Genomic DNA, 11,751 nt, shown 5'->3' with positions numbered 1-11,751 from the left:
TAGAGATAAACCTACTAGAATTAATGGCTTTGTTATGTCAAAGCTTGCATACGGTATGACTGCTGGTCAGGGGAACTTGTCAAATCAAAAGTTACTTGGGCGCTCGTCAGGTGGTACGTGTATTTTGTCGTGGTAGTTAAAATGACCAGCTACTAGACTACATCAAAGTACATATACTGGAGATACTGATGCCTTCGCTCCAAAGAAAAAAAAAAATCGATGGGCTTTCATGTCTAACGGCTTCCTATTTGTTCGTTTCAAATTCGTACTTATTCATTAACTTGATGGGTTTTTATGCCTAATGTTTTTCTATTTGTTCATTTCAAATTCATACTCATATAAACTTAATAGGCTGTTAAGCTTAATGGCTTCCTGTTTCATTTGAAATTCACTTTCTCATAATGTTCGGACTTCTTGGTTGGTTGCATCTAGTCCTGAGTTCCACATCAGACGTCTTTTCCTCTCAGCACAATTAATTGCCGCCTTTGTAAAGGGGTCGTGTGGGCTTGATGTCGACTTCACCTCAACAAACCAACCAGATGGATACTCTTATGAGTACAGCTGGCTGCTTTAAAGTGAAAGATAAGCGCTTATTTTTAATTAACGGGTGGTTAATAACTGCGTGACAACTAAAAGCAGTGAATCCAAAGTTGTTAAATAAGGCTGCCATTGGAACATCCGCGTTGAATGGTCTTACGGGTCCCAGTGCTTGGGATACGAATCTGAATTCCAGACATCCATCCAGAGAAATGGTACTTGGAAGGTGTCGAGCGGTTAGACTTAAAAATAAAAAGCCCATGGACAAAATGTCAAGGTTCACCAGAAGGTTAATGAAACCACATAATGCTCTGCATATTTATGTAGTAAAAAAGTGACTTCATATATCGATGGCAAGTATAAAAAATGTAATACGGTCCTTAAAACTAAAATGCAATATTGAAGCAACAATAACAAGTAACAGTTCCGAAACAGCTTAAAATAAACAACAGACAGAAACTACTTACATGATTTACAGTGCGGATGTACAGATATATACAGCATTGATCAAGTTCACTAAGACATCCTTTGTCTAAGGATGTCAACTCTCGAAGCCTAATTCTACGTTAAAGTTTAAAGAATGGTCATGTCTCGAGAGAACTTTCGCTTGATTAAAAAAAAAGTTGGTGTCTGCATATCGAGTATCTTACGTGACACACTTTCAACTATCATCATTCCCATCAATTTCTTAACACTTAGCTGTCCAGCTTCTTTAAATTTTTCTCGCAGGACGTATTCTTCTCGAAAGTCAGCCCTAGGAGACTCTGCTGTGAGAATGCGCCTCTGTTGCCTCGTTTAGCCTGAACCCTATGCAGTTTCGCTTCTTTCATCGGTATTTTAATTAAAAATCTTTCCAATATTTATCTTAATGCACAACGAAAGGGTAACAACAGCTATTATAAATTTACTTAAAGTATACCAGACTTTTTAGTTTTCGTTACAGAAAATCTCGCTGACAGCCGTTAAATGTATACAGTCAGAAAAACCACGGCTGTTATGTACTTGCTTCATGTATTCCAGTCTATTCTGACCAAAGGTCTTGCGACCAGATCTCATCGCTTGAAATAAGGTATAGTACCGTGGGTTCTGCAGAATCATCACTTCAAGATGGCTCCCTGTCTTCATCATCATCATCATTCTCACCGTTGTTCATTTTCGGGGGCCCTCATTACGTTCTTCAGGCGGGCCCTTTCAGTTCGTCAGTTACAGTTCGGTTTTCTCGGAAAAAAAAAAAAAGTTATTCTATACCATAACTATTTTCGTCGGTTCTTGTAAACACAAATTGTAGATTCGATGATTCTTATAGCGAAATGAAGAGATGACAGACTTCCAATATTTTGATGCACTAAATCAGATGTTCGTGTCAACCCTGAAATATTCTTGTTTTGAAGGTACAGAAGTATAGAATTTTTTTTTTAAGAGTTAAAGGCTTCGGTGTTAACTATATATGTTAACAGGAAGACACTTCGATACATGACATATGCTTATAAATTCCTAATTATTACTCAACCGTTTACCATAATCGACATATTCATAGTTAGGAAAATACTCTGTAATAATTAATTAATGTTCCAAAGACCTTCGACTTAATAATTGCGTTGCTGAATAATTTCAACCAAAGAATAATAAATAAAAAAATATCTCTCTGCAGCTGGCATTACCTTGGGCTGTTTACACGTCAAACTGTATGTATATTTACAACTTCAGCTCAAAAATCTTGAAATTCTCTCGAGATAACCACCCGTAAGAAGAGGACAGAGTACACAAGAAATTTACTTTTGGATATTAAAATGGCACCACACAAAATGACCTCAACACTCAATATACATACATACATACATATATATATATATACATATATATATATATATATATATATATATATATATATATATATATATATATATATAATGGCTTATTAATATACAATTATCATTACATATTACTTTACGTTTTCTCCAGGCCTTACTCGTTTTTGCCAGAAGGTGTCGTAAATCAAATTTAATTGTATTCAAGTAAAAACTTTCCGGTACGCAAGTAAATGGAAATTACACGTAACATACTTTTGTTCTTGACGCGCTCGCAGTCTCGAACTGCTCAAAATTCAGCTGACGGGGACTAATGTGGATCTTCCGTGATAATTCGTAGTCATAAAAAACAGACACCTTTTGGAAAGGAAAACGTCACTACAGACTTGAAAATACATACCCCTAAGTGTACAGATTGAAAATCAGCTTGAATGGCGTAAGAGTGAATTCGGGTTATCACGCTGGACCTCAGTCACCTTGAAAGATGACGTCAGCCTCACGCGAAAACACTGATCACCACGTGAAAACTCAAGTTGCAACTCGAGAAACTTAGTTGCCACATGATGACCTCATGTTCAATTCGAAGAAGGGCGTCCTCTTCGAATAGTGACCCTTTTCAAGACAGAAAACTAAGAAAGGTCATCACATGAGACGACTCTGATTCGTCACTGAGGCTTCGTCAGTCCGACAGGACTTTCCAGACTTCCTTAGGAAGGACTTTGCAAAATCCTACTCGAGAGGTCTTCAGAACCAAATCAAAGTTTTCAGAAGTCCCTCTTTGGTCTTTCCAAAGACCTGCTCAGAAAGGATTTTACGAAGTCCTGCTGCAGAAGTTTTTCGAATCCCAACTCAGGAACTTTCAAAGATATTTCATAAGAAGGGTAAGACCTTCTACTATTACAGTTGGAGCAAATTTCCAGAGATGTTAAGTCCTATTCAGGAAGGATGAATTTTCCAAAGTCCTAGCCAAGATGGATCATATAAAGTCTCGCCCTGAAAGTACTTTCGAAAGTTTTACGCCAGGAATTTCTAAAATTCTACTCGGGAAAACTTTCGAGTCCTACTCATAAAGAACACTTTGTTCGAGCAGGACTTTCAAAGGTTTCTCTGAAAGACTCCTGAACCTGATGAGAAAGAGAGTCATCTCCTGCAGACCCTAATCATCTCCCCCGAGGTGGCCCCCAAGTAGTTATCCCTCGATGACTTTCCGGGTCACCAGAAGCTCTTCAGTCGGTTCTCCTTGCCCGACTTCCTGGCCCCTCTTTCTCCCAAAAGATGTCCCGGAAAAAAGTCATCGGGCGGTGACTTCTTGAGTTCCCAAACCCAAGAACCCCTCCTAATTCCAACCCCTTCCCCAAAGGTGTTCCTTCAACCAGCCTCTACGCGAGGAGGACCTTTGAGGCTACCACATGAGGTCATCATGGTCGACGGCTCATAGGGAGTAGCCTCCTTTCTCATTGTGGAGGCGTCGCTTCGAGGAGGAAGTTCGCTTGTAGCCGACCTTGTCCTTCAGCTTGTGGATGATGTGGATGCAGAGGACGACGCACATCAGCTGGAGGCCTCCCACGGCCGCCAGGACAGAGCACCAGATGGCTTTGTTTTCGTTCATCCAGAACTTGAGAGGAGCCCCACAGCCATTCTGCGGAAACAGTGGGTTACATTAGTGTTCGTTATTGTGAGGCAAAATAAAGAATTAAAACTTTCTATTTCTAAAGGCTTTATTCCACGTGGCAGAACATACAGCACAATCAAAATGTTCCGTTCTTTACTTTTTTTTAAGAGGCAGAAAGAATACTGTAAAGAGTTCTAGTACTCACTATTTCATTCCGTGCAGCTGAGAGAATAATGACAATAGTTCGATTATTTCCTATTTAATTTTATGAGGTATGGTGAATAATGAAAACATTGTTATTTATTACTAATCTTTCCGAGCAGCATGAGCAACCAGAATGATTTATACCCAAGAAGTTATTTCTCCGAGACAGACTGAACAATCACAAAGTAAAAGGCAGAGTGCAGTTCTTTTCATGTAAAGCGAATAATAAAAATAAAGAGACCAACTTTAAGAAAACACTACAAGTACCTAAAAATTATCGGGTACTGAAAATCTACAGTCATATATAATGAATTACCTGGAGGTCTCAATTGGCTCTCACACTTTCATACAAAGTACCTCTTGGGCCTGTCACAAGTGGGAAACTACCTGGAGCCTACAGATAATACATCGATACATGACTGCGGATTTTTAATACAGATAATGACATTAATAACTATGGAAACATAAGAAATATCCAATAAAGAGTCAGAAGGCTGAATGCCCCTACCCAGAAGGTAAAATAAGAGCTCATTCAATAGTTTAATGGTATACCTTTCACTAATTACATGTACTTCATGTACTTTTATACCTCAATGGCCTGTAACTCACCTACCTCCTAATATTTTTGGATACGCTTTTAACTAAAAACGTTGAAATCTAAAAAGATATTAATGCAGAAATTCCTCTTTGGTGGGATTCGAACCTATGCATATTAGAGGACTGAAATTATAACTCGGTTATTATCTAACCACTACGCCACCTGAGACAATGATTAATTCGCATGACACTTAACGAAACGTAAAAAAATAAAATTAATATTTTGGAGAAAGATGGAGTGGAAAATCTAATGTTCTTTTCTATCTTAGCTCCCAAGGATGTCTGGATGAAGAGAAAGCGAGATTTCCTATTAAAATTCTGTAGTTCCTTAAACTGGAATAAAGTATTATTCTAATTATGGACAGTATATGAGAATCATCTGTCAGCAATAATGGAACTAAATAAATGAAAGAATGAACGAACGAATGAATGGATTTGAAAATCAGCATGAAATAGGCAAATAAATAGATCATATACCCAATTAATTCGTTCATTCAATTAATAAGAAGTGAAAATTACACTTTATTCATTCGTTTACATAAAACCAAGAGAACTTACTTGTTTGAGCTTCTGTTGTGCCTCCGTAAAGGAATCCGCATCTGCATTCTGGATGGTGTCGTAGCAAGAGTTACTCAGAGGGTAGTTGGTGTAGGCGAATTCTTTCGGACCGTAGAAACCACAGCATCCAAACTGTAAAATGGTACGCTAAGCATCAGTCAGCTGAACAGAACGCAACCATCACCGTAGATATTCCTCCCGGTACCAACAAAGAAGTGACGTTTGGAAAGGTCATACCAAACGGGTAATTATACACATGATTATCACGATTATCTTGCCTCTGGTAACTCCTAAAGTGCCACCACGTGAAGCCCGCTGTATGCGGTGCCTTTCAACGTGGACTGACCGAGAGAAGAACACTTAATTTTAGCACTTCAAAACAATCACCCAATAAACCGCATAGGAGGTGAATGTAGCTTTAAATATTCAAATATTCGAAGCTCATAAGCCGTGAAATCAAAAGCATTACTGTATGTCCATTATCTGAGAACGATAAGTGTGAAAGTCGATCAGAGCACGCAGCGTGACAAACGCGTGAGTGAACGGTTCTTCTCGATCGACTGTTTGCAAGCATAAATCGCAAACACTTCTAGTGTGCTTGTGGTCGCGTTCCGAGGTTCAGGAATGCTTTAAATGTAGGTTAGTTTTATTGGAGGGGGGGGGGGTAACTCCATTCTTTTGTTTTGGTTTTTGTTCACGATGTTGACAATTTGAAGGGTTGGACGCACGCGCAGATTATATACATACATACATACATACATACATACATATATATATACGTATATATGTATGTATATTTATATATACTGTACACAGAGTGGTATATACATGTACATATACAGTACATGTATGTATATATATATACATACATTTATATGTATGTATGTATATTTATATACTTATATGTATATAAATATACATACACACACATATATATATGGATGTAAGTGTATATATATATATATATATATATATATATATATATATATATATATATATATATATATATATATATACATACAGTACACTGAATATACACACACACACATATATATATACACATATATATTTATATATTATTGTGTAAATAAGTATGTGTCGTACTTTCTCAAAAGAAAAAAGTTTCACAGTAATGTTTAAAAAAGCGCGAGTTCTAATATATGCATAGTTTCACAGAGACATAAAAACTTGTGCCGTTTGAGAAATACACACACACACACACACACACACACACACACACACACACACAAATAAGAATTCACGTTTTTAATATTACCTTGGTACTTCTTTTGCACATTCATATATATATATATATATATATATATATATATATATATATATATATATATATATATATATATATATATATATATATATATATATATATATATATATATATATGAATGTCCAAAGAAGGTCCAAAGTAACATTACAAAAGACGTGAATTGGTTTGTGTATACTGAACATTCTTATATTCTTCCAGCGGGTATGAGATACATAGAGATCCCCAGTTTTTGCTATACTTCCTAATTCAACATTTCGTCAAGGCATTCATCTTAACCTTTTATTCTACGTCTTTCTGTTGAAAATATAAAACAAAGGTGGTCTGCTGAAGCGCGCAAAAGCGTAGTAGATGCCATCATTAACAATTCTATGATGTTGCTCATCACTATAACTGCAGAGAATCAGAGAATGCAACACAGACTTTCATGTTTAGAAAAAAGATGAGAATTGTATATATCAAGTCCATTATTAAGCGATTTTCTTCCTGGAGTAGATTAGCCAATATGCGAAGTGGGAATTGCAATTATATAAAAATCATAGCACTATTATTACTGCTCATACTACTACGACTATTACTGCTAATACTACTACGCCTATTACTGCTAATACTACTACGACTACTTCTACTAATACTAATAGTAATAGTTAATATCATCTTTACTGAAAACCAACTGATATTTAAGAAAGCGGTTTCGCATACCTCCAAAGGAAGAAGAAGCGGTTACCTTAGACCGTTTCGTCTTACGACAAGATGTAAAGAAATAAGTACGACAACTTACAGCGTTCTGTATGATATTCCGAGTGCCCTGGTTCACTTCTGCCCAGCCGTTCAGCAGGATGTCGTCCAACTGCAAAGAGATCAGGACATTAAACGGTTATCATCATCATCATCATCCCATCATGAGTATCATAATTTTGAAATTATCGGAATTAAAATGAGAATTTGTGGAGAAACATGTCAACGTCAGGATAATTGTATTAGTACGGAAATTATGTTAATTTTAATACTAGAGTATTGGGACAGATTATCATCATTATGGTTACTATCATCATTTTGGAATTATGTTAATTTCAGTGTTAATGTATGAAGATATACTATAATTACTATCATCACATTTTTAAAAGCAACTCGTGGAAGCTTATTATCATTGTCATCATCACTTTGAAATAATATTGTAAAATTTCCTTGAGGAGGTGGGTGGGCCAGGAAAATTAAATCGTCACTTACGCCCGGTACATAGAGGGATGGTTTTACTGAAATTTGCAACAGGTCTTGGGAATCTGGTGCGAACGGTGTTGAGTGGACCCTACTCTAACAATAATATAACAGTAAAAAAGACTGACTCAGCATCCGGTACGTTAGTCATACCCTCAACCACCAAACCAGGATGTCAATATTATCATTATCATATTATTACGAGCCAAGGTTCAACCCAAGGGCCCCAATACTGAAAGCAGCCCAGTACAGAAAAAGAATTATAGAAGTAAATAATAAACAAAATTAGAGAAATAGCTTGGAAAAACAATCTAGATAAATAATATAGAAAAGCAAATAAGATATATAACAAATCAGATATGAAGTGAGATTCACGAGACAATTCCCGAAAATTACTCAATTAAATTTACAGCACTGGAAGAGTTGGGAGACCTGGACCCTACTTGGATGTAATCTGACTGATTTATGAAACTGGTCTTGTCAATCCAAGAACTGGAGACTTTCCGTCAGTCATCGCTTAAGACAGCGAAAAGGGGGAATTGGAGTGGTTGGACAGCAAGATAAAGAGATCCAGAATATAAAGGAGATAAAGTACAAGGATCTAAAAGTGGAACTGGGAGCAGACCCCACAGTTGCACTCAGAAGTAACAGTTAGGGAGGTTGAACAGCAAGGCTGAAGATAGGAAGCAGGCATGGAGGTAAAGTAAAAGGGTTAAAAGTGGGGGCAGCTAGGGGCTTATGGGACGCTGCAAACGCTCTTCAGGATGCCTACAGTGCACCACGTGAGGTACACTAACGGCACTACCCGGATACGGGGAAGGAGGCTGGAATGAGTGGAGATTTGCAGAAGACAAAGCACAATAAAGACGAGTGGCGCAGTTTCCCAGAGAGTCTTTGCGCAACAAGGTGATTGAGGCGGAGAGGGTAAGAATACAGAAAAAAGAGTAAAAAATGCGTCGAAGTTTCTTCGGCGCAATCGAGTTTTCTGTATAGCCGCTACAGCGTATAGTCAAGGCCACCGAAAACAGATCTATCTTTCGGTGGTCTCGGTATAATGCTGTATGAGCCGCGGCCCATGAAACTTTAACCACGGCCCGGTGGTGGCCTATCCTATATTGTTGCCAGATGCAATATCATGGCTAACTTTAACGTTAAATAAAACAAAAACCATACAGGCTAGAGGGCTGCAATTTGGTATGTTTGATGACTGGAGGGTGGATGATCAACACAGCAATTTGCAGCCCTCTAGCCTCAGTAGTTGTCAAGATCTGAGGACGGACAGAAAAAGTGCGGATAGAAAAAAAGTGCGGACGGACAGACAAAGCCGGCACAATAGTTTCCTCTTCCAGAAAACTAAAAATAAAGGCCTTAGGTGCGCTCACCCTCATCTGCAAGATGTTGAGAGCGATGATGCCGCCGATTTCCGAGGCGATGACTAGGATCAGCAACACCAGATACTGAAAAAAACAAAGAGAGGATGAGTGACACTGAGTGAAACTTACAGCAGATCTTGGGGTACTCGTGCAAGCGGCAATGGATCAGTGCTTTAATTTTCTATCACTGTTTCTTATATTTCGACCATCGGTGTGAAAATATCGAGTACGCAGTTATATTAGAGAACAAATGAATAACTGGGTTACAATGAAGCCCGAGAGCAACAAAGTGAGTGACGGTTAAAGTTGAATGGTTTATAAACTGAAACAGCAATTAAGGCGAGTACATAACCCGAAAGCTGATTAAGTGATAAAATAGTTTACAACTGCTTAATCATTTGTATTCAGATTTATCTGTGGATGTATACAACACTGACATACGACCTATATTCTGAGACACTATCTTCATGTAATACTGCATGTCACTGAAATGATTATGATTACAAGATCGTGTAAAATTTAACTTTGCCATAATGAACCAAAATTTATACCCGAATAAACCATAAACAATTTTTGTTTTTGTTTTTACAATAGTCATACATCATGTGACATTTTTCCCTATATGATTCAGCATCTCATCTACTATCTTAGCACAAGCCTCTCTGTAACAATTTTTTACCAATAGTCATAAATGTTAATAATTTTCCCTCATAACTGAATAGTTAACTTCCTTCATTAAAAATAATAATTTTACAGTAATATTGAAAATCATACATGAAATGGTTATCATATTATCATACAAATTACGTAAATTCCACTCATCATCAAGTAGTTCAGTCACTCCTTTAATCATACTGTAAAAACATTTCGTGGTGTTGATTATGAGTTTGGAAAATCTCCTCATAACAATTCAGCGATTCTCCATCTTCCCCTTATCAGCGTCATTAACAATTTCATTGTCATAATAATCAACTGAGGATAAACTTTCCTAACGATTCTGCTCGTCGCCCGCTTCCTAATTTCCAAAGTCTCTCCGATCTGATAGTTCCTCGTTGGACGAGTCGGTAGAGTTCTCGGCTAGCACTCAGCTAGGCCCGAGTTCGAGTCTCCGGCCGACCAATGAAGAATTAGGGGAATTTATTTCAGGCGATAGAAATTCATTTATCGGTATAATGTGGTTCGGGTTCCACAATAAACTGCAGGTCCTGTTGCTAGATAACCAATTGGTTCTTAGCCACGTAAAATAAGTCTAATCCTTCGGGCCAGCCCTAGGAGAGCTGTTAACCAGCTCAGTGGTCTAGTTAAACTAAGACATACTTAACTTTTCTCTCCGATCTGATGGACATACAAACCCAGTAATATGTGTTTCCTCAGGTGTTCTTGAACGGGGTAGCTGAAGGGTTAGAGGCTAAAGAACAAGGATATAATTAACTATAATTAAACTTATTAAGATGACCTAAGTAATTGGTGGTTATTAGACTGCAGTGGGTCTCAGAAAGGGGCATGATGGGGATGGAGCTAGCAGCCTCGTACTGAAATACCACTAGAACCAAACTTTTCATGATGAGAAAGAGTCCATAGTGTATGAATACGTGTGTATATATATATATATATATATATACATATATATATATATATATATATATATATATATATATATATATATATATATATATATATATATTAGCTGATTTTGCTTTATTTCAAGGTTCGTCCCTAATCTTATTGTACTAAATGGTTATTCCTACTTTGGTGAAGAAATCCACAATGGTGTAAGCGTAAATATGTATTAAAAATATATACAAAAATATATGTTACTTTTGTAGGTTGATAATGAAGCCTGTTGGTTAGCTTCTCTCTCTCTCTCTCTCTCTCTCTCTCTCTCTCTCTCTCTCTCTCTCTCTCTATATATATATATATATATATATATATATATATATATATATATATATATATATATATATATATATATATATATATATATATATATCTATGGTGTGTTAATTTGCATATGTGTATAAGAGAGAGAGAGAGAGAGAGAGAGAGAGAGAGAGAGAGAGAGAGAGAGATTTACACAACCACACCTCATAACGCGCATAAGACTAACCATTAGCGTAAACAGCGAAAGATGGGATTTATCACGCTTGAGTAACGCGCGCAAATTCTCTGTTACGCCTAAAAGGACGCCGTGCGTTTAAAACACCTAATTTTGTGGAGGACTAAAAACATCGAGGAAAAAAAAGAAGAGAATAAAACGTACAGAACAAAAAATTGAAAAGTTTGTCGAAGAGTGAAAGTTGACAATAAAAAAAAGAAATGAAAGGACCACGAGAAAAAATACGCAAAAGATAACATAAGGTGAAAACAAAGCAGAAAAAGACAAAGAACGTATACAAAATAGAGAGTTGTCAATACCGAGTAAGAAAGAGTAAAAAAAAAGAGAAAAAGAAAGTCAGAACATGTAACAAAAGAAAGACAAAATAGAAGATTTGAAAGCCGTTTGGGGTTTTGTTTTTTGCGGAAACGCTGGCAGACAGGGAGCCAAACCGGCCGTTACGCAGC

At 37.0% G+C, this 11,751-nt stretch overlaps 1 protein-coding gene across 1 annotated transcript in view; it reads right to left on the bottom strand.

Moving 5' to 3' along the window:
• Nucleotides 1-844: 844 nt before the first annotated feature.
• LOC136838497 (tetraspanin-31-like) overlaps nt 845-11,751 on the bottom strand; it is an 80,062-nt gene continuing 69,155 nt past the window's right edge. The window contains exons 4-7 of the mRNA XM_067103549.1: nt 9,199-9,273; nt 7,380-7,448; nt 5,317-5,448; nt 845-3,984 (exon numbers count right to left, since the gene is read on the bottom strand). Coding sequence (XP_066959650.1) covers nt 3,778-3,984; nt 5,317-5,448; nt 7,380-7,448; nt 9,199-9,273 — 483 coding nt within the window. The 3' untranslated portion in view covers nt 845-3,777. The remainder of the gene's footprint in view (nt 3,985-5,316; nt 5,449-7,379; nt 7,449-9,198; nt 9,274-11,751) is intronic.

Source organism: Macrobrachium rosenbergii, chromosome 1 (assembly GCF_040412425.1).
Source record: "Macrobrachium rosenbergii isolate ZJJX-2024 chromosome 1, ASM4041242v1, whole genome shotgun sequence".
Classification (NCBI taxonomy): Eukaryota; Metazoa; Arthropoda; class Malacostraca; order Decapoda; family Palaemonidae; genus Macrobrachium; species Macrobrachium rosenbergii.
Note: the sequence above shows the minus strand (reverse complement) of the source record. Positions and strands in the feature narration are given on the sequence as shown.